At 46.6% G+C, this 24,378-nt stretch overlaps 1 protein-coding gene across 1 annotated transcript in view; it reads right to left on the bottom strand.

Annotated features, from left to right (window-relative positions):
* DLC1 (DLC1 Rho GTPase activating protein) overlaps positions 1-24,378 on the bottom strand; it is a 153,357-nt gene that overhangs the window by 83,965 nt on the left and 45,014 nt on the right. The window contains exons 3-4 of the mRNA XM_032955275.2: positions 19,320-19,484; positions 18,432-18,572 (exon numbers count right to left, since the gene is read on the bottom strand). Of these exons, the coding sequence (XP_032811166.2) occupies positions 18,432-18,572; positions 19,320-19,484 (306 nt within the window). The remainder of the gene's footprint in view (positions 1-18,431; positions 18,573-19,319; positions 19,485-24,378) is intronic.

Here is a 24,378-nt window from a genome sequence, read left to right as displayed (position 1 = left end):
CCACGTCACCCACAATACTAGCAGTATACCTGCACCTCACTCATTTATCATCCTACTTACTAGTGTTTCTTCGTTTCTTGCTGGTTATCCGAATGGCATTCATCATTACTGCTTACACTTCATGTCGGTAGATTTCAATGTAGGGGTACTCATGGTCCACCATAAATCGCAAAAAAAAAACATGACGTATGCGGATTCCTGATGCACAAATGGAAAAGTAAAAACTCTCCAGTGTGCGACTGCGGTCATCCAGTGTATAACGACGCATTGCCCGACCCAGAAATATACCAAGGAGACATCACAGCAATACACTCGGCTGATGCTCTGCATCTACATCAGCCATACGACAGAAGAATACAGGGGGTCACGTGACCCCATTATCTCAAACATACAAAGTAAAAAAATAACCCGATTCTTTGACGCACGATTTGACGCGTGGCTGAATAAGACGATAACCGTGAGAATTATGAATGGATGTCGATAAACGAGTCAATGTACCTTTACACACAGAGCGCTAAGTCAATAATGGTTAAATCTTGACTGAAAGCTTTCGTGACTGCAGGAATTCATATTCTTTGGTTCTGTCGGTAAAGTCACGTAGATAGGTTCTAAGCAAATTACAAAAAACTACGAAGTTTCGATATTGTGATCGAAACGTCGTAGTTTTTTGTTATTTTCTTTGAACCTATCTACGTGGCTTTACCGAAAGACCCAAAGAATATCAATCATGGTTGTCCTATGAAGACCAGGGTATTTGCCATAGATACGTGGATTTGACACAACTTGCTCAAGACCACTAATGGAGGCAAGCACCTCCGTTGCCTGTTTTGAGCATGGATTAACAGTGAATTGCTCGGACCAAAGCTTTGATGGAAGGTAAGAAGGTGAAGTAGGTACTTATCAACATATGGTTTGCTCGAGCTCGCTTCCTGTAAGAGCTGCACCTTCAGTGCCACGGTGGCGTTCACAAGTGCGAGGCCTTAAACCGACGTGGCCACCCCACTAAGGGCAGCTTGTTCCAGTCAACCACTCCCTCCCCTGGCCCCCTTCCCTATCACCCGAATCTGCCTCCATCTCCCCCCCCCCATCCCCGGCACCTCGCGTGGCTCGCACATACATAACACGAGCCTCACACATTAGCAACCTGCAAATAATTCAATGGGGGGGGGGGGGGGCTACTTAGCAACGAGAGGCAACTTCACATCTTTCAGAGATTACGACGAGGTGATCGCAGATATCACATCTGTCTCCATCACAGCCGAAACCCCCAAACCAGGTGCCGATACGTGGGCGTCGATTGCATTGGCCACATCTGGCGCGGGTCATTTACAAGACCCGTAACAAATTACTGGACAGCTGCCAAGAGCCAGCACTAGTTGCAGCTCAACCGCCACGTATACCCCGACCAAAACCCACACCGGTTGGGACGGCAGGCCGGTGAGTATACATAAACCACAAGGACCGAAATAATAATAATTTTAAAAAGGTGCAATCTACAGCAACTTCAATAAGTGTAACAATAAATAAGCTGCAGCTATCCTCAGTAATTACAATACCCCCCCCTCCGCCTCAAATCACTGCACCTGAATGAGTTAAATGATGACGTCACCCTTCTGCTCTATTTAAGACCGGGAGCAAGTGGAGGGCTTTACCATTCTGGTGAATTGCCCGATGATGCTGGATGTAATTACCAGCGAAACGTCGTACTCAAACTGTAAATGTTGTGGATTCACTCTTCAACACACCGGTGGGCTAAAGTAGTGAACTATTTGTCTTTTGTCAACGTGACACTTTTTTGCTGATTGGCCGTGTCGGGTGGTGGAGGGTTACGACATTTATAAATAACGCGATCTAACCCAAAAACCTTTATTATGAAGCTATCCTCATGTTTTCTCTGTTACGGGTGCAATGTTATTGCTGGGGTCTTTGAAACAACAAATTGTCACACCGGCTCCTGAGGGGACCTTTAGACGATTAACAAGTGGGCCAGACTCTTAAACGCAATGTCAGTGAAGATACCACGATCTTTGTTGGAGGGCCATGCATGTGGAAAATATAAATATAAAGAGAGCACCAAAAACACTACATTACGGCATCGGGATGCAATTTTTGGCACAATTGCAAAAAAAGTCCGGCTATTTTAGACCGGAATTTCACGGCGCCCGCCGTCACTTTTTGTGCGTCCTGTGTTTAAAAAAACGCATTTCCAAACATTTCCTCTGCTGTAAAAAGGCATCCCACAAAATCGGCGTCTAAATAAAAAATAACAACCGGGACAAAGGGGGGCACAGATGAACCTCACACTGCAACATAATTCCATCGCCAGTCACTCGCTGAGTTTAGTTTGTCGTAGTTATTGTTGTTGTTAAAGAGGATGGCGCTGACGAGCACCGTTGAGGCTGGGAGGTGGTGGGTGCTGGGAGGACAGTGGAGGAGGAGAGGGGCTCAGAAGCACAAAGAGTGGAAGTGCTGGCGACGAATGCTGCTCGCACCTCTCCAGCGCGCCACGCGGCTTTCCGGACCGCCGAGCACCGCCAAGACGCTCTAGCAGGGGCCTCGTTACGCACGAGCACGTGTCTGTGTGTGTGTGTACGTGCATGCTCTTTGTACACGAATACGCGCTGTGCTACTTGTGTACGGGTAACTCATCGGATTTGGCAGCACTGTGAAAACCCAGGATGAATATATATTACAGCCATCACAATCAACAAAAACGTCTCATTGCAAATTAATATATTATTTGTTTTGTCCAGTTGCAAAGCAGTGTTTTTCATTGAATGAAGATGGTGGAATTTTTCAGCCTTAATACGTACAGACGTTAGACCGGTGGTACAATGCGTGCAGGCTGTTGGGAAAACCAATTGCGGAAATGAAATACCCACCCCAACACAAAATGTAAGTGTGCTATTTTAAAAATGCATTCGCATATAGAGAATGAGAGGTCACCATGGCCAGCGCAGGTGATGCCATCGCTGAAAAGTGCGCAAAGAATCATGGAGAGGTATTTACTTGGAATTATGCTGAGAGACTTAGAAGAATAGAAATACATTAATAAGTATACTATTGAGCGTTCATATAAATAGATGGGCTTCAGCAGGACACGCTGAGAGAAGGGATGATGGCTGGTGGTCGAGACTCACTACGGAGTGGCAGGCAAAGGAGAAAACGCGCCTGAGAGGACGTCCACCGGGGAGAGTGCACGATGAAATAAGATGCTAGATGAATTGTTATGGCTCGAGATTGTGAGAGCTTGTGGTAGTTTGGGCAGGCATTCATTCCGTAGCAGCAGATGATGATAATGAAGGCATGGATAATAGCAGTTATTCTCACAAATAATAATGAATAATAAGACCTTCCCATAGCGCCTCCCCATATCACAAAGGATAAGGCTATTTCGCTGTAAATTAATTTCAGTGCCTACATTACCAACAAAAGCAGTTGCCATTCGCTAACAAGCAGCGGTGATGTTACCACAATCCTTGGTGCATTACATTAAACACACACACGCATATTTTACGTGCTATTTTTGCGCTGGTAGTTTAAACAATAATATAGCCACACAATTAGCTTTCTTTGAGCTGGTGGTCTAGACAAGGCCGAGAGCATTGTACATTGTACCTGCAGTGTGGTGGTCACATGCATGCAATACATGATGGGAGCAGTGCCTTCCTGCTGTTAGTGAGCACACCCTTGCACGTTGTTATTTCAACACAGAGGTACCCCAAACGCAGCGCAGGCGAACCTTGACTCAAATTTGTCCGAGTGGACACCGGAGGAGCTCAGAGTTTGGAGCTTGTCCGGCCTTCGGGCCCCAGTGATTCGCGGGAGAGGAACGCCATGCGGTGCGGGCGGTGGCGCCGACGCGAGGAGATGGGAGGATGTGGCCCCTCCGAGTGGTGGGGCGGTGGCCGTCCATCACGCGCGTCCCCATTGTTGTGCGACGCTTGGCGCTCACGGGCGCGACAGCTCCGGCTCCCGCCGTCCCTTCCTCCCACCCTGCGTCCCAGAATAGACGCCCTGCTCTCCGCCTCTCTTCATGGCCCATTGTGCACTCGGTCTTTCTTATTAAAAAAAACATTTTTGCTCAATTATTATTAGTATTTTATTAAATTAATATTGGAAGGATGACCGAGAGATTAGTTATTCTTAACACTGGAATTTTTCGTGTTTTGTGTTTTTTGGGGTGAAAGGGTGAAGGGTTTTGAGGGTGAGATGAGACTTCCATTGTCCACTTGATTTACGTGTGTTTTAGTGAAAAAGCCCATCTCCATGACAATCATCATCTCCATCCATGATCAATCCACTGCTGGACATAGGCATCTTCATTTCTCACGGTACTGCGACGCAGCAATTCAACGAGTATCTGCATACGAGCTGAATTCATCGCTCCATCTCTGTATTTAATCTGGGGAGCGTTCCATTCCTCGACTGGACTTCAGGCCATAACCCTGTCCTGCAACATATCCTACCCAAGCCCACCGACTTCTCTTAACAGTCACAATGACGTACCTAACCTGTATTTCCAAGCACTGGCGGAGCCAGTGGGGGGGGGGGGGGGGGGGGGGTGGCACGTGCCCCCCCCCCAATGATCCGATTGAAATCCCTAATTTCGATCGGATCATTGGGGTTTATTAGTAATAAATCGGCATTTTGCGACCCCCCACTGCCACTGTGTAGCATATAATTACGTGCCAGGGACTCTATGAGATGATAGGACAATAGTCTGAGTCCATAAATGGCAATAAGTAACGTCAAAGCAGTTATAAGTGACTCACAGAATTGTGCACAGTTGCGTATACAGTACACGACTTCCCTGAAGGCATCAACACCTTGAGCGAGCGCGATGCCGAATTCGACCCTCGATCGATGGCTGCGCCATCGCCGCACACGCGACGAATAAAAGGCAAGGGACAAGTCCTTACTTACTAACAACTCCTCTATCATTTTTTATTGCTGGAGGGGTTGCCCCCCCCCCCCTGCCTGAAAATCCTGGCTCCGCCATTGGTTCCAAGCATGCATCTCTCCAAGTTTAGTTGTGCACTCATCAGTTTTTGTTCCATTTTCATCGTTAAAGTCAATGTTTTTAATTCCACGTCATAGCAGTTAATACGCAATTATTAAAAACACTCTTCATTTGGCACAGTGAACCAGGTTCAGCTTTCCAAAAGCGCTCCAACCCACTGTCCACCTCAATTCACGCCCAAAAACAATACGCCTGGGTTTTCCCATTCAGCCTTATTGAACGTCGTAAAATAGCGCGAAGGAAGTGACACACAGTACGGGAAAGTCGATCTGGATTTCTTGTCAAGCTAAACGCAGACACAATGAACTTAGTGCAGAGGGGTGCCCCTGTGATCCACGGTGACTCGGTGGTGGGGTTAGCGAACTGTGATGGGATGGGGCCCACACAGCACGCCCACCTGCTGCGCAATGAGGAAGCAGGAGAGCAAGTAGGTGTCAGGCAAACAATACCCCACCTTGGCGGATGGGGTTTGAGTGATTTTTCCTTGGTTTGTGTGTGTGGGGGTTTTTTTTTCTCTCCCCCTCCTGGAATATCCTCGCACATGAAACAAAAATACACTCTGCTCAAAAAAGGATGTGGCTGCACACACTGAAAAAAGGGTGTACTCAAGTGGGGCTTTTTTTTGGGAAGAAAAAAATACGTATATCTTTACAACGTACATCAGTATACAATGTACATGTGTAGCTCTTTTGGTCAAACCTTTGCTGGTCGGAAGGGTTGTTTGACCAGACGGCACCAGTATGCGAGGAGCATACATGTGGCAGCATAGGGGAGTACAACAAAGTATGTTACTCTTCTGCCCTCTGCCACTCGCCACGTAGTCCCATAAACGCATGATTAACATACTTTATGAAAAGCATCTTATTTGTGACTATGCAACGAGCGTGGCTCGTTTGTACGGAGCTGAAATCCTGCTGACATAAACAGAGCCATCGGAGTTTGTAAGCATAAACCAAAACACCGCGGCAGAGTCACTTGCACGCAGAGGCAGCTCTGTTATCCAGTGTGCCCTGACAACGGCAACCAAACGCTCACGACAACCCACGGCTGGATCCCGTTGTTGTCATTCGCATCCCCGGCCTGAGTGACAAACCGCCATATCAAAGTTGCCGTTAAAAAAATGTTTACAGCGGCTGGTGAAAAACGGCCGCACTCTAAACCTGCCAAACGCGACCGCAAAACCCACAGCCCCAAACGTCCCTGCGTGGCTGTCTCGCCACGGGGGTCAGGTGAAATATCGCTCCGTGGCGGTGGCGGCGACACGGCACGTCGAGCCACGCCGCGGCCGGTTGTTTGGACATGTGCGGCTTACGGAGACGTAAATGTTTAGGTTTGGCCGGGGTCAACAGATGGAGGGGGTGAGCGGTAATGAGGTTACTTGAAACGTGCCCCCTGTAAGCCTAGCGGCCAGGTTCCTGGGCTCTGACTGCAGGCCACGTGGCCCCCTGGCCCGTCCCTTCTGCCGACGCAGCTTCCATTTCATAACTCCCACGGCGCCCCTCTGCTGCTACCGCTGCCACCGCCGCGTTGCACGCCAGATCGATTCCAATGGGCGCGTTGGATTTGTTTTCTCAACTAATCGTCGCACCGAGGACAGAAGGGTCCCTTTGAGCGGGTCCATTCTGCGGGTAAGGGCATCACTATTTTTTCCCAGAGGTGGCGCTGAAAAGCCCCGAGTTGGGAATTCTGGAGAGGGATTCAGGCGGGCGTCCCAAGAAGTGAAGGATTTACTGCCGCCCCCGGTGGATGAGAGCGGAAGGATGTGAAGTGGGGGCTACTAAGGCAGAGGCACGGGGCAGCGAATCCAGCTGTGACATCAGGCGCACGGAATCCACGTAATCTCACGTGGAAAATTCGCTCGGACTTACCGAAGATTGTTTTTTTTTAAGCAATGTGGTCTGGCTACGGGATGATATTCTGAGCCGTTATTTAAAAAGCTATCGTATTTAATCCGCATGAATTTAGATATTAACTCAACGTAATAAAGCGACGCTAAAATTGCAATACAAGTCATTGTTCCTGGCCATTTCCAGACATGTTTTTGGTTAATAGAATTGATGTATGCGCTGCATAGCCTAAAGGAATTAAACTTTCAATGTATGCAGATAAAACGGAAAAAAACAGTGGCACAATGGTCAATGCATTGCATTGTGAACCTGACAGCCAGAGTTTTTGCCTAACATCAGTAGCGAGAAATATCTTAAACTGGTTGTGGGAATCCTTCACCAACCCATACTTTTTCCTTAGTTTATAATGCCATACTTTAAATATTACTTTGTTTAGTTGGTCATTTGGCCCTTAATCGGAACGGTTTTTTGGATGGGATTTATACATATTCGAAAATTAATATATAAACGATTTCCAAAAATGCCGAAGTGATGGTATTAGTCGTGCGATGAGACACTTAACAGGTGATTCTAGATTTGAAGCTTTCGTGAGTGCAAGGATTCATACTCTTTGGTTTTTTTCGGTAAAGTCACGCAGCGATCTTGCTGTGACTGTTCCACCTGAAGACGGAAGCTTGTGTTGCCTCCAAAACGTCGTGATTTAATTGTTTTCTTTTATTTTATTTTACCTACGTGACTTTACCGAAAAAACACAAAGAGTACTTAAAAGGTGGACTGTATGAAGGCTACCATGCCCCACCCAACCACAGTGGTGTGAGCAAGTAATTTGAGGGCTGAACCTTTACCTGTTTTACCTTGACATACCACACAAATAAATTCTTCACAATCACAAGAGAATCCAATGCAACTTAGTATATTTTTGTGGAGATTTCACGTGGGAAGTACGGAGCAAGGAACGATACACTCAAAACACTAATTTCACTGCCCTAATTCGCACTGGGGATTGAAGCAACGCTATACATCTGGGAATTCCTGGCCAGTGCCCCTGGCTGTAAGGCTACACCAAATTCCCACAAGGGGTCACGAAATCCCACCAGAAAATCTATTCTCAAGGGCTGGGACAACATCGGGAATTCTAAAATTCCGACTTGGGTCACCACTAAGGAAACCCACCACAGGTGGCCGACCGACCTGTAAGGCTTGGATTTCAAAACACAGGCATAACACGTGAATATGCCCTCTCCTATTTATTGCTGTGACTGGCTTAGTATTTTATTAGCAAACCCATTAAGGCGAGTCCCGCTCGGAAAATTCCCTGGAATTAAAACCAAACGTTATTTTCCCGTCAGGAGCCAATATCCACCTCATATGACATTTTGACCGTCTGCAACGGTGTAACGCACAAGCTGCTTCCAGCAAAGGTTGTCCTGGCAACCGTAATATTATGGGATGGCTGTCTATATGAAAAATGAATAGCCTCAACAAAGCATTGTGTTTAAAAGTCATTTACGCTGCCTTAATAAACCAAACGATCTCTGTGTACGTACACAGTGCACGTTTCTATGCGAACGGCGCCAATCTCGTAACGAGCGGGGCGCGATGCATCCCCGCGAGGCCGCTCAGCGTGGGCGTCTTCAGAAGACGGCACCACACAGGACCCATCGTTCCCCCGATCGTGAACATCATATTATACAAATCGAAATATCCCCATGACCAATAAATGAGTATTGGGCCGTACTATTGGAATATTGGAGGTCCTGAGTCAGTGGTTGAATGCTCACATTACTGTGGCAAGAACCAGAATGTTTATGGAAATGAACACTGTTGGCTTCCGTGTGCCCAGCGGTGCCGCCTCACCCACCGATACTCATTTTACTAACCACACAGGGTTGATTATGATGATGATTGTGACAGGATTAAGTTGGCCCTGGATGGGTTTCTATATCGGGAGACATACTGCCACTCTCAGCCATGAACATCACAACAAAAATCATGTATATTCCATGTTCAATCAATTGCTCTGCGATTAAACGGCAGTAATCTCAGAAATCCACCACAAAGCTGAGGCTCCAGTTTATGATTTCACAGATTTTCACACGTGCTGTAACAGATGACAGATTTGTATGCTTTAGTGGTCTTCAGATTGATGCAAGCATGTGGGAGCCACATAATCTACGCGTTCAAAAACACTAAAGCATGATTGTCTACTTGTATGCGCCGTATCATGAAAGACAATATTAATAATCATACCAGATTTAAACATATCAGTATAATGAAGTCTCTTGGTGAAATGATTTACGTTGAACTTCTTGGCCAACCGTACTAATCGGAGGTGTGGTTATATAATGTAAATATATTTTGATATGACAAAAGTTAAATTTCAAAAGCCTGGTAAGCGTAGAGGAGTAGGTAATAACCCTCAGAAGGGGCTCTCTAGCAGCGATACCTATCTTGGTGTTCTTTCCACCAGCAGTGGCATGAGCAATAATTGCAGGGCTGTACATTTGCTTTTAAACTATTAAACTAGAAACTTTTTATTTTACCAGGTAAAGCCCACTGAGCTATATAGCTCTTTTTAAGAAGCGACCTGGCCACAAATGATAGCTCAACTAAGTGGCTTATCGCGTGAAATTTTATAGCAGCCAAATGCTCTAAATTCTAGATTTAAAGCTTTCGTGACTGCAAGGATCCATACTCTTTGGTTCTATTCGGTAAAGTCACGTAGGTAAATAATAAAACAACAATAATCACGACGTTTCGGCCACAACACAAGCGGCCTTCATCAGGTGAAGGGACGAGCCTGTCTGGAGGACAGGCTCGTCCTTCACCAACCTGATAAATGCTCTAAACTCACGTTTCTAAAAGTGGAGGGAAAAACTGGAGGACCTAGAGAAAAATGCACGCGACCATGGGGAGAAAATGCAAACTACAAATACACAGGCACAAAGGTCGGGACCGAACTCACGACCTCCTGCATACCAGTTATATTTTAAACCAGAGCCTCAATATGTGTGTTTACCACGAAAAAATGTCCTCCCATCCCCTCAAATTACGTGAGTAGCCATCGCCACCGAAACCCAATAACACTGGCTCATAATCAAAGCACACGCATTTCTGAGGTGAAAAACCATCTTGCTAACCTCCTAAAAACTGGAAGACACCTTGGAACATCCAAAAGTTATTTAATTAAAAGGTATGGGTAGAATAAGTTGTTTTTACATTGCGTGTGACGAAATGATCTCACCATGAGCCATAATATTTCTCTAACTTCACGCAGTTGCTGTGGAAACGATGCAAAAAAATTATTTTGGGTGAGAGGAGCTAAAAGAAATAAATTATGAAATAAAAACGTACGCTACTGCCGGGAAGGATATCACACTGCGCTCATTCTGCTAATCGCTGGAATTTTGCCACAGCCATGAGAGATACGTTTCCAGCTCTTATGACGGGAGCCGACAGGAAAGTTGAGTGTTATCAACACTGCTGTGAACGCGCACGCGGCTCTGTTAATTATAGCACTCCACGGAGTAGCTCCACGGCTGTCTCAACAGGATGGAGGACCTGGAGAAGACAAGGTCAGAGGTCTTGTTTCGTCTACAAATGCTCACCTCCCAAGGAATCTGCTGTTTTGGTTTAAATTAACAAAAGAGTATCATTTTCAGTCCTCAGCACAATAAAAAGAGAATTGGCATTGAACATAATAAAATTAAATAATTCGTCACTTTGTTTATGATTTACACATATTAAAAAAAATCCACCAAAGGAAAGATTTGTGTCTGTCTAGTCATGTGGCGCAGGGGTCTGTTTTCAGTATGTTTTTGTACCCAGCAGTGATGATATAATAGAATTTAAAAAAACATTTACTTTAAGTAATTTTCCTTGAGTAAATAGACTTGGGAGGTACAGAGCGTGAGTGTGCAGTCCTGCTGCCCTTGCTTGGATCAGTGAATTCCATGCCCAGATTCTCAAAATAACCTTTCGGCACTTTCCAAATTAACCCTTTTCATGCCATATTAATTTGGAATGACAAGAATACTGAATAAATTAAGGGAAGTGGAACGTGAACCCTTTTTAAAGCCGATGCAAGGATGGGACCAGCCACCGGACTTGCAACGCTGTGGACTCGGTTTTCCTGTTGACATCCAATGTGTGCCAGCCCAGCCACTGCGGAAGCTCGGAATGACAGATCACAGAGGGCTTTGAAAATGTTGGCTGAGCAAAAAAAACTAAACTAAAATTATCACTACTCATTTAAGATTTCAGGGTTGGAGCACGGGTGCATTTGGCTAGCAGACTGTACTCTGAACCGGGAAACCTGTTTGTAATCAAGGGGCAAGGTTAACATCAGTGGCTAGTGAGATCTGAACTTTACCAAACTGCACCGACCAGTTTAACGACGTCTAGTCAAACAAACCCCTTCACTGACAAAGTATTTTACATAATCACAAAATGTTTATGATGATAAATAATGCCTTCATCTGAGTTTCATCTGAGCCTGAAATTCACACAGCGTCTTAGCAGAACTGGTCTGCAAACACCAACCCAGCAAGCGTTGTACTATTTATAACCAATGCTGCCACATTCGAGTTATCACGATCACGTGCTGCCAAACAATGAAGAAACCGAGGCATGGTTCATGACTGCGTAGGTTTTCAGTTGTGCTGTACAGCTCTCCGTTGTGTTTGCAGGCTGCGACTGTGTCCTTCAACACAATATCCGATGCAAACTTAATTCTTCAACAGCTCCCTGCAAGTGGAGTGGAACATCGAACATTGTGCAGAAAAATACGCCGCGGTGCAGCCTCAAGAAAACATCCTACGTATGCAAATATGTACGTTGAACTTCTTTAGCACCGTACTTAGCCAACCAGCTAATCTGAGAGCCAAAGCAGAGCTTGTCATCCACGGTGGAACGTGTGGGCCCGAGCTGCCACTGCTGACACGGCGCTACTACGGCTCAAAGGTAGCGCGGAAAAACCGCGCTCGCTTCTGCATGCTCATTAATCGTGACATCGCCTGGCGGCCGGCACGGCTCTGTCTGGCAGTACGCAGCCGGCTTTGAAGTCGGGATATTCTCCCTCCCCCTCTTTCTTCTTCTTCTTCTAGCACGAACCCTCCAACTCCTCCTCGGGAGCAGATGCGCGGAGTAGAGACGGATGGCAGCGGGCGACGCTGCGAGTGACACCGCTGTGCCGTGCCCACGTGGATTCCTCCAGTGTCTCTGATCTCTGGGCGACCCCGCGACCCCGAGGGAAGGGGGGGGGGGGGCAATGGCGCAGGCGGCACCATGTACCAGTGAGAGCTCTTTTGAATTTCGCCCAACGATGAAAATGATTGAAACATTAGCTCTCAGATTGGATTTCTGGTTTTACCGCGTAGTGTTGGGAATAATGTCTGACGTTTCAATCCACGTGCTGGGAGTTTCTGACAAATTCTGTTTGGTACAACCAGTTATACAGCACAACTGCAAATTTCTACGCAGCAGGATTATTTATAGTTTACTTTTTCTGTTTTATACAGATTTATTTGCTCCATCACCCAAAACGTAACACTATACAATTTCCAGATTATTTATATAAAATGTAAATTCAGGATTCCCTCGCTGTGTGTGTTTGGTTTGTGCGATTTTGCGTATATATGCGGCAAACCTATTACTACCCAAAAAATCTCTATATGCGGTTTGAATTCCCTTATATGCGGCTATGTCGTCGGACGTGGAACAACCTAGTGTGTGTACTGTGTGCACTATTCGGCAGGCAGCCACCCAGTGCATTTTTGGCTTTGCGCACCCTTTTTTTGGAACACATCTACCACATAAAGGGAGGGAAACCTGTAATTGATTCTAACATGCACCATTTGTTGCATGTATCGTGAAGATAAGAAACTACAGTATTTTAATAGATGCATTGTAATATTAGTCTGTTCTATTACCAATGTAAGATTTACCTTTTACATAATAGCATGGAAATCTTCATACGTAAATTCCTAAACTGCATGCAGCCATTGAAGGAGACAAATGAGTGGGAACACGGGTAGATGCTGCGGTGGGGAGATGTTATCTACCTCGCTTTGGATACAGGAGGTCGTGGGTTCGATCCTGGCTGTATATTTGGAGTTTGCATGTTCTCCCCCGTGGTCACGTGGGTTTTTCTCTGGGTCCTCCGGTGTTTCCCTCCACATTTAAAAACATGGGTTTCGAGGATTTGGCTGCTATAAATTTCCATGCAATAAGCCACTTCGTTGAGCTACCATTTGTAACCAGGTCGCTTCTGCAAAAGAGTTATATATCTCAGTGGGCCTTACCTGGTGAAATAAAAATTGTTTAAAGTTATTTTTATGTTTAGACACTGAGACAGACACATACTCCTTTGAGTCCTTCATGCCAGCGCATGTTGTGGAACATAGTTGTTAGCGAATGCCCTAAAACCACTCAACAAGCAACTACTCTACAATCACTCATCGTCAAAAAGTCAGGGAAGCCCTTTTATTCGTAAAAAAAAAAACACTTTTCTCGAGTCGAGTCATATTTTCCAAAAAATGAAGCGGTCGGAAAAAAGCAATTTTGATTTTGTAAAAATAGAAACTTTTTTTTCACATTAGCCCTTTGAGTAAATACGAGTGCCTCATTACCCGTTCACACACCCTCACTCCTTTCATTCAGCTCCCCTCCACCGGCAACCCTCTCTGCCCCCTGCACTGACTGGCGAACTGTGTTCAAGAGTTGTAATTGCAGCCCATTGTAATGTCAAATACTATGCATTCCATACCATAATGCACGCTTTTACCGCTAATGAACCTCAACTAAAGCATTGGTCCCAGTGGTTCTACAATCAACGCTCAGTGAAATTGAGGGTGGAAAAACACGCAAAGGAATTACGTACAACTAGAATAGAAAATGATATTTATTTATTTATTTAAGACATGCTCGCACCTGGCTGAGGAGGCCCGGTTAAGGAGGCCCCTCTCAAAATCCTCGCTCAACGAATCGGTGTGAGGGGGCTGTAATCGCCGCTTCACGCTGACCGGACGAAAAAAGCCATGCCCTCTACAGAGTCCTCGAGACAATGGGAAAACTCAGGGGTGGGATGCCCCGTTATATTCATATTTCTACAAAGACCGAATTATTGCACATTTTTGAGCTGAACATTGTATTTATCATGCTTTTTTTTACATTAGTCAAATATAAAAGGTAGCAACAACAACAAAAAACACCACTGAAAATCACCCGTGTATCCTGGAATGTACAACCGATGCTGCAGCGGTTAACGTGCGGTACAACACAGTTCAAGATGAACAGGGCCTGCGTGGCGTCTCCACGCTCGTGCGCAGCGCCGAGACGTCGATGACAACACGTCGGCCTTTTGCGTTTGGGCGCTCTTCAAGCGTTGATCAATTATCAAAAAAAATATAACCCAGTTATAATGTTGTTATTTTTAACCCAGACGCGATTTATTTGCCTTCGCTTCTTTCAAGCACAAACTGTGCGAGCTCTTGAAGTACTGTGTGACCCATAATGGGGTCTCCCTCCATCCCTGCTCACAGCTACGTTGGTTGTGATTGGTTCTCGATGAGAGAACGAAGATTAGGCTGTGATTACTTTCTCATGACAAGTGCTTGCTAACACCACTTTCAAAACCGCACCTATTCCGCAAAGACAAGTAATTAATTTAAACATAATAACATATAGTTTGAGTATGAATGTGTATGGTTCTGTGTGTGGTTCTGGTCACCCAACCCCTCGGTGCCGTGCCAGCCTTCATAGGTGCTTCTCGCTGACAGCACTTGCCCCAACAGTCTATTAAGGCTATGTGGGGGAACTTTGTTTTTTATATGCATGTATAAAACAAATTCCTCACATTGGCTGACCCAACCTGAAATACGTTCCTGATGCAGTGTGTAAATACATCAGCGCAGAGGAGACAACGGTAGCGGGTATGGTGCTGGACACACCACCTCTTCATGTGCCATTCCAGCATGAATAGATGCTCGCGAACAGCACTTACCACAACAAGCCCCTCGTGCACCGTAAAATCCTTAATAGGGGCTCACGAACGACACTTGACCTGAAAGGTTCGTAAGTCTAAAGCGGGAATCTCCGTCACTGTGCATAATGAATACTTTATAACAAAACAAAAAAAAGTATCAATGCGCTGTTTCTCGCCCACACATTTAATGGGAATGAGTGGCACTCGAAGTCAAAGTAATGGGCTGTCAGTTCAGTATTTGCTTTAAAAAGAGCCCAAGAATGGCCAGGCCTTTTTTTTGAAAGACTCCACGGCTGCCACCGCACGCCGCCGCACGTGTGTTCGCCCGAGTGTTGCTGGTGGGGGGGGATGTGGTTGTCGCCCGCCGCGGGGGTCGGCCGGTGGGAGGTAGGGTTATGCACACAGAGTTGTGGGATGGGGGGGGGGGCACGGGTTCTCCAAAAAGAAAAGCAGAGGCACGTGCGTCCAAACGGCACGGCCGCCAATTCGCCAGGTTTGGCGGCTGCAGGCCAAACACACGGAGGCCAGGGACTGTTAGGGACAAAGGCAGGATCAATTAGATTACACGGGTGGCTGGGCAGGCTTACTGCCACTCTAACCCGCACTGCTGCAAGCCGGCTCGCCTCCCTCCCTCCTCTGTCCCCCGCTGCATGAAACCAATTCCTCTCCATTCCCCGGGCACGTCAAAGTGAGGAGCGAGCGCGAGCGGCTGACTTTGCCCCCCCCCTCCCCGCCCCCGACTTTTTTTTCCCCTTTATTTTTTTTCTAAAAGGTTCCAATTGCTGGCTGCACACAACAAAAGGCGGCACTTGTGTGGCAACAAAGCGAGCGTGTCCCCCGCACGCCACGCTTCATTCCGCGCCAGCGAACCGAGCGCGGCCGCCCACCGCGCCGGACGCAAGCATCGCCGCTATGCTGCCGCTGCCGCCACTGCCACCACTGCCGCAATGAAATAATCGCTCCTCTACCAGCGGCTCTCTCGCCTGTGGGCAAATATTCGTGGGTGCTGGGAGGACCCAGAGGTGGTAGTCGGGGGGGGGGGAGAGGCACTCCTGATGATACAGGAGCGTGGATTAAATCATGAAAAGCGTTTGTAATAAAATTCACGGCCACATCGCTAATCCATTTGTTGGACTGGCGATGCCGTGTTGGTCGTAGCGGTTGGTTGACCGTACTTTACCACGCTGGTCAGGGCAGATTAGTGAAGGGTTGGTGGGGGGGGGCAGTCTCATGACCAGTTCAGATGTCTCTCACGACTCATTAACCGTAGCCTGGAATCACTCTCAAATGGATAGTTTTATTGTGCATTGCGCTAATTATTGAGCCATTACTCCACCCCCCCCAACCCCCCCCCCCCCCCTGTATTTACTCTCATGTGATCTGTCCAGGAAAGCCTTACTGAGTCTCAAGACTCTTTTTCAGAAGGCGACTGCAACTGGCATGTTTGGCCAAATCCATTTTAAGGAGTGCTTTGTGTGTGCATGTTAATTGGAGTGACCAGAAAAACACCCATGCATGTGGCAGGATAACACTTGGAAATCTGCAAGGATAGGTCACGAACTGACTTGCTGTATTGCCATATAACTGCCACCTGGCAGGCCGAGGAGGGTTTTATAATTTCACAAAATGTTTCAGTCGATCACGTAGATTTGTGAAACTAGATTACAGGTGAGTGCCACCATGCTTTGTTCTAAAGTGCTGATTTGTTAGCATGTTACATACATATTAAGCATCTGTAAGCTTTAATAAGGACATCTGTAAGCTTTAATAAGCATGGAATATTTCTCTAGGTTAACCTGAGGCAATTATGAAAAATTCCACATTTTTTTGGACCAGATCAGTGTGTCAATGATACAACCACAGATATTTGGTGGCTGAAAACTCTAAGATTGCTGCTGTCCACAACATTCTTCTGAATCTCAACAGACGTTTATTGTTAATTTATGTGAAAATTTACATTTTGCTGTGTACATTTATGTAACATCTCAGATGCATGTATAGGCTCTGACGTGCTAGAGAACCAGTTATAATTTTAAACGCCATGGTAAATGTTTGACAAGTTCTGTTTTGCATTAACGGGCTCCCACTAAAGTTTCACGGTCAGAAAGTAAACATGTGCCCATTGTTATTCGGTCAGCTTATTTTTAGTAATCATCCCGCAATAGAGGAACGGTGTTGACATGTCGTCAATGAGGAAATATGCCGCTCATGCAAATTAAACGATGGAACAGCATATTTCACATTTCCAGACTATTTTGGAAAACTGAAAGTAAAAGTGTAATTGCTTCAACAACAAATTCTTTCCACCGTGGAAATCACCAAAAATAAAATAGCACCACCTACGCACTGTGCCCACGGTGTGAATGAATGTATTGTGCCACGCTGGTCACCAGAGTAATGCCTGCCCGTCTGTTAAAGCCACGACACACACAAGCAATTTTATGGGATTCAATGTCGGCAACAGATGCTGTACCATTTTCTAAAGTGAAAAATTTAGTCATTCAAATCTGGACAAACCTGGTCGCTGCTCCCTTAGTGGATAGTTGGGATGACAACTTCCAATCAGAACACAGAGCTCGCCGGACTACCCAAGGATGTGTGCTCTGCACACCATCATTTTTCCTCAAACAGATTTTTCAAAAATTATGTTTTCATTAGGTGAACAGAACTCCGTCACTCTATGGCACTGCCGTACCAAGTTGCCCCAACTGCCAAAAAACTTCCCAAGCCTATCCCATCCTCTAATTATCGTGCAGGAGTGTTCTGCTCGGTCGATAAAACTGGCGCCATCTCATCTTTGCAAGCTGGTTACCGCGGGGTGTCCTCCCGTCACGTCACGAGCTGGTTACCGCGGAGTGTCCCGTCACGTCACGTCACGTGCTGGTTACCGTGGGGTGTCCTCCCGTTGCGTCACGTCACGAGCTGGTTACCGCGGAGTGTCCCGTCACGTCACGTCACGTGCTGGTTACTGCGGGGTGTCCTCCCGTTACGTCACGTCATGTGCTGGTTACTGTGGGGTGTCCCGTCACGTCACGAGCTGGTTACCGTGGGGTGTCCTCCCGTCACGTCACGAGCTGGTTACCGCGGAGTGTCCTCCCGTCACGTCACGAGCTGGTTACCGTGGGGTGTCCTCCCGTCACGTCACGAGCTGGTTACCGTGGGGTGTCCTCCCGTCACGTCACGAGCTGGTTACTGCGGGGTGTCCTCCTGTCACGTCACGTGCTGATTACTGTGGGGTGTCCTCCCGTCACGTCACGTCACGAGCTGGTTGCCGTGGGGTGTCCTCCCGTCACGTCACGAGCTGGTTACCGTGGGGTGTCCTCCCGTCACGTCACGAGCTGGTTACCGTGGGGTGTCCTCCCGTCACGTCACGAGCTGGTTACCGTGGGGTGTCCTCCCATCACGTTACGTGCTGGTTACCGCGGAGTGTCCTCCCGTCACGTCACGAGCTGGTTACTGCAGGGTGTCCTCCCGTCACGTCACGAGCTGGTTACTGCGGGGTGTCCCGTCACGTCACGTCACGAGCTGGTTAACGCGAGGTGTCCTCCCGTCACGTCACGTGACCCACGAGGCTTACCGGCGCCTTGGGCCTGGCTCCCGACGCTTCGGCGAGCGACGCGTTTGACGGCATTGGCGCTGGAGCGCCGCCACCGGGAGGGAGGCCTTGTCGCTCGCCCTGAGGCCCCGGTGTTAGCGTTGTGTCCATTTCGGACTCGACCTGTCGGCGTGGATACAGCAGAAAAAAAACCCAACGCGTCTTTTAAACTTCAAAGTGCACTTACAAACGCTCTGCAGGTGAGCCGAATACATCGGCTCTCATCGAGGTGCAAGGTTTTTTCTGTCCTTTTTTAAAGAGAAAGTTTAATATCAAGCTCTATTTAAGTGCAATGTCGAAATTTAAAAGTTCCTCTAGTGGTTTGACAAGAGCATAACAACATGTTACAGACAAAGTAAAAACAAATAACTCAGTTGCGTAAAAAGAAGGAAAAAATGTAAAGGGAAAAAGCTGCTTGTGTGCAGCAATCTGTCGAAATATTTCCAGCAATGTGAGCCAAGGAGGGTTTGTGTTCCTTCATAAACGCAATGCTCCTTTTTTTGTTTATGGAGACTTTTATCTTTTATAAATAACACTTTGGCCTCAGCCAAATCCACATGCATATTCTCTGCTTGTGGTGCCTCAATAATGCCTCAAGTTGGCAAAACATTACTGGCGGCTCAAGAGGGTTCAACGAGTGAGTGGACGTCACAAAGCGCTCCGTCAACCGAGCATATATTAGCAACAATAAATAATCCCTTGCCAGAAAACCCGTACGGCAACTATCCCACGAACTTTGCTCCCGATTAAGTTCGCGGCCGGAACAGCGTCCCCGGCCGTAAACCGCGCGCGGCCATGTGATGGGACAGAGACCAAGCGCCCGCAAAGGATGCAGGCACCCGCATCAGGGAGCGAGTCAGCGGCACTCACGGAGCAGTGTCGGCGCTTGGGGGTGTTGGTGGGCGTCGAGGACGAGGAGGAAGGCCCGGACAGGCCCAGTGGGGCCCCCACCTCCAAGTCGAGCTGAGCTAGCTTCAGCATGAGCGCCGTGAGGGAGTCGATGCGCGGATAGCCTCTCCCCGCCGAGCTCATCTCCTGCAGGGCGCACAACACCAGCACCACCAAGGTTAATTCTCGGCTATAATCATTTTTAGCGTCTACAAGAGGATCCGACACTCACGGATTCGCTGCAGGCACCATCACTGCGTTTGGTCACTTTCTTGTCACTCTTTTATCGCCACTACCACGGTCGTTGTTCCCAACAATGTAAGGACATAATACATCTGCCAACATTAATGACTTGATCTGCTGGAATGGCCCTTTCCTTTCATCTACACATTGTGTTCATCGACTATATTGCAGGACAAGACATTTATTTGGATCTCCCCCCCAATTGCCTCAATAAGTTATAATAAACTTGCTCAATGTAAAAAATGTGTGCATTCTTAACTGTTACACCACCATTGACACTCTAAGTTGCTGGCTGCTTTCTGTTGTAGGCCTTTGGGCCTGCGCTCAGCACCGTCTGTGCATGCACATTTAAATAAACCCAACCATCGCATCAACGTTGCACTTCAACTGTAACGCAGCAGTGGCTCTGCCTCAAACGCTCGCCCACATCGAGAGGTACCATCGCGGCTGACACCGCGTAGGGCCGTGACGAGGCGCAGTTGTTAACTTTTCCACCTTCAATTCCCTGAATGCGGGGGGAAACTCAATCGCGGCATTACGGTTAGTCAAGCTACGTTTGTGCTCCATAAAAGCTGACACTGTGACAAGTTACTTATAAGCTGAAGTGCTCTGGTAAAAATCTATAAGTGGTAACCAATTCAGGCTACTTTTTTTTTGCTTCACTTAAAGCAACATCAATAAAGTGTATTATGAACCAGCTCAAGAACACTTACAGCCTCTTCCCGGTGGGGCGAGACAAGGGAATACCAGCAAGGGGTGGCCGGAAAGGTGAAATGGAGAGCTTTCGCCAAGCGTGTTGGCTAAAACGCAAAATAACCAAAAGCTCTCGCACAGCGTATTCATAAAAACTTCATATTTTTCAGCTGCGATGATGTGAAGTAGAACCCCCCAATTGATGTTGGTGGTGAGTTATAAGTACAATTTCTGCACCACTCCCAGCCAACATTTCTCCTAAAGGGTGGTCTCCTGTTCTAAACCGAAACCACACACCTTGTTGGTCTGCAGTTTAACCCCAGTCATCTCATGATGCCAATGACCGTCCTTATAAACTTCACTCTCTGAGGGACGCACTTCAAACATCGACATTGATCTAACTTTAAGCGCAGAACGATGCATAAATTGATCCATTAAAATCCCATTCATGGCAATCAATTTCACATTTGGGAATTGATTGTTCACGATTTATGTAATTTACATGGTTTTACAGTTAGGATAATTGAGCAGACGAAATTGCACAGGTTTAACAGAAATTATTCGAACCAATACAAAAAATGATTGCAAAAACAAAAAATATGTTGATTATGCAGCACAAATTACGACCTCGACTCGTACCCACAAAGCCCTGCCACTCGTCAAAAAACGTGGGATTCACCAGCGTGAGGGTGAAACCCACTGCTCCGTCTCACCGAATTGGGCTGCGAAATTCACATGAAGCACCTGTCTGCTGCTCCCTGGGTGCGTTGTGCAATTAAACAGACGCATAAGCACAGCAACACACACACACACACAACCTTCTCACGAGCAGAGAGTTTTGGTCAACTGTTGAGCCCATTGCAGCGAAAAAAAATGGCAGTAAATATGGCATAAAAACCTATTCAATCTTCCTCGGGGTTTGTTTTGCATCAGCAGTATTGCAAGCCGACAGTCCAGCACAGTCGACCGTGCGCCTGGGATTTGGAAGTAAATAATCACTCATACATCGGCCGTGATTGGGCACAGTACGGGGTGTGTCTGGGACTGCCATGGCCCAATGACAATTTTTGTCGCAGAGCAAAAACGCTGTTTTAACATGCGCCATCCAGCCCCGAGCAAAACACAAATATTATATCGCTAGGCTACTGCAGTCGTGTTACTCCAGGGCAAAGTAGGAAAAAAAACGTTTAATTCGAAGCTTTTTTTTTTGCAAACAGTTTAAAATGTACGTACATCTCACGAGGAATACAGTAAAGAGTTTCTGCTTCGGTAGACATACACGTGTAAATTTCGATTTAAAGCTTTCGTGACTGCAATGATTCATCTTCTTTGGTTCTTTCGGTAAAGTCACGTAGAATGAGAATTTTATCAATTTATTATTTTATTCTCATTCTACGTGACTTTACCGAAAGAACCAAAGAAGATACACGTGTAAACACTGGTTATAATAACTCAAGTGAATGACTTGGTTTTCTACAGTCACTGAGAAGAAACACCTTGATATTTTGGCAAAGTAGACATAGTCAGGTGGTTTGCAGCAATATCGTTGTAAATGTTGTGGGTTTACTCTCCAACACACTGGTGTGCTGAATAACGAATTGGCATGTTTTGTCTACGAAACAAACCTTACTAATTGCATTGTGTCGGGTTGTGGCAGGTTTAACGACACATTTATATGTAGGCGGTCTAACTAAAAATAACTCTATTATGAGCAAGATAGTCATAAACACTAGAAAGTTTGATTGTACAGATGCTGGGATTGATCGATTAATATTGGTTCTCAAATCTCATGGCACTCAAGTCGCATTGCATAAGAATCAATGTTTCCATTGGTGTAACTGGTTCACGTGACCCCTGCAACAGCGAGAGGCCAATCCTTTCTTCACGAAGTCAGAAAAAAAGGTTATATTCTTGGATAAAATAGTGGCTCAACTATATTGAATCACTGGGAAATATTAATTGTTCTAACTCTATGAGTAAGATAAAGCCAAATTAATGCAAGTTTGCAAAGGGGTTCTGTTTGATTCAAATACATTTCGGTGAACGTGTACCACTAATGATGAATGATACAGGAATGGTAATTCGCCATGGACACCAGAACACACTGGCCTCCTCTTCCAACTCTTAGCATCCAGTGTAAGAAGCTACACAAAGAGTTCTACCAAGTCACCATGGCCCAAGGACACGAGTTTCAACACAACACAGCGAGGGACACAAGGTGCAGACGAAACGTGCAATAAAACAAAGCACAATGATGTTCGGGCCAATAATTTACTTGAACACGACGGAAAGCTATTCTGCAGTTCTTGACGACAGACACAGGAGGCCTTTCCAATACAAGAACACCCCTTCATAGACGGTGGTACACTCCCATCACTAACAACCAACACGTGCGTGTCCCCGTTTGTGCTGGTGAAGGCCACGCAGCCGGCAACAATCATTGCGGACCACTTCACGGCTCATAACGTTGGAGGTTCTGAATTCAAATTTAGCTTTGGATAGAATGCATTCCATTTGTGCCATCCAATGAAGCCAACAGAGCACGTCAAAGAATTAACATCAAAGAGTTCCATATTCAAAGAGTTCCATATTTCAGGGACTTTTAAAGCTGAACAGTCGGCGGAAAATTTGCTCGGTTTCAGGGTGCCGCAGCCCCATGTCTCCCCGTATAACATCCCCCTTCCCGCGCCGCCACCACCACCGTGCAAAATGGATTTAGTAATCGTGGAGGCTACGCAAGGCCACATCAGGCGCCTCATTGTGAGGGATCTTGTAGACAAGGAGCAGCTGATGGAGCGTCCACTTTTGTTTCAAGAGGATCCCAGCTGAGCCTTTGAAGCCGCACTGATGTCGTGGCGTTTAGCGCTCTGCAAAAAAATGCCACGCGTTTTGCAGATGCTGCAGTCTGTTGTCTGCCAGCTCGATAAGAGCCACCGACGCGCAGCGCTGCAACTGGACGGACGGGTGGAAATGAGGGCTTTGTGAAGGGACCCGTGTTTGCCGCCCACCCAAATCCAGCTCCGACCGTGGCTGCTGTGGCCCCACGGCTGTCTTCTGCTTGTCAGGCAGTTTCAAAGTGTAGCCCCTTGTTTAGGCGCACTCAGGGCCCGAAGGTTTCTGAGGCTGTTATAATCGAGCCGGCGCAGCCGGCCCTGCAAAGTGCACTGAATTTACCGATGTTAGCATGAGCTGATCGACGATTACAGATCTCATTTGCCTCGTATGAACATCCTTTTCAGGTGCTAATTCACGGGCCGTGATCCAGATATTTGATTGTTTGGTGCTGAGCACCGATAACCAAAAAAACCCCTCCCAATATGAGGAACCCAAATATCAAATTGTCAACTTTCTTCTTCATCATCACCAGACATCTATCTACTGTTTGATGAAAACCCCCCCAAGTCATTTCATGATGCAACAATCCATCTAGCTCCTGCACACGCGCTGATGGATTCATCATCTCTCCTCCTCCACATGGAAAAGGGAATTTATCTATGCACACTATTAGTTTACTTTGTTCCACTGAGTCTGAATGCTAACACAAATCCCACCTAATTCATTTATATGGCATGTAACAATGCACTGATTCATCAATTAAATTTAAATCTATTGGTGTATTTTGTCCAATGAAGCAAACAAAACTATACAGCGAAATCGAAGAAAATGAATCAATATTAACGAGACAGAAACGAGCCGAAAAAATAATCCAATCTTTAGTGGCATCGTGACCCCGAAACATGGCAAATCATGGGAATCACTGGAGTGTGTGAAACTTTAAATGCCCAGTGTTTACACAGCAGCTGTCTGTACTTAAGAGTTTAATAATAAAAAAACAAGTCGCAATCTGCGAATATTTCACTGAAACAGCAAAATCCGATGCAATGGCGCGATTGCTGCCGTGCTAACAATAAGGAAAAGTGCCAAACTCTGATCACCTCCCCGAGGGACACGGTGGTAAATTGGTTGAGGGTCAGATATGCGACCTTCTGACTTGACCTTTTGGGAGCCGCCCCCAACGTTAGCTGCCGGGAAGGAGCTGGCGCTGCAGTTTGGACCAGCGAGGTTGAGTGGCACGGCACACTCCCGCGCGGCTGAGAGGTCGTCC

This window comes from Petromyzon marinus, chromosome 16 (assembly GCF_048934315.1).
Source record: "Petromyzon marinus isolate PM22_M1 ecotype Great Lakes invasive population chromosome 16, UKy_Petmar_22M1.pri1.0, whole genome shotgun sequence".
In the NCBI taxonomy this organism is placed as follows: Eukaryota; Metazoa; Chordata; class Hyperoartia; order Petromyzontiformes; family Petromyzontidae; genus Petromyzon; species Petromyzon marinus.
Note: the sequence above shows the minus strand (reverse complement) of the source record. Positions and strands in the feature narration are given on the sequence as shown.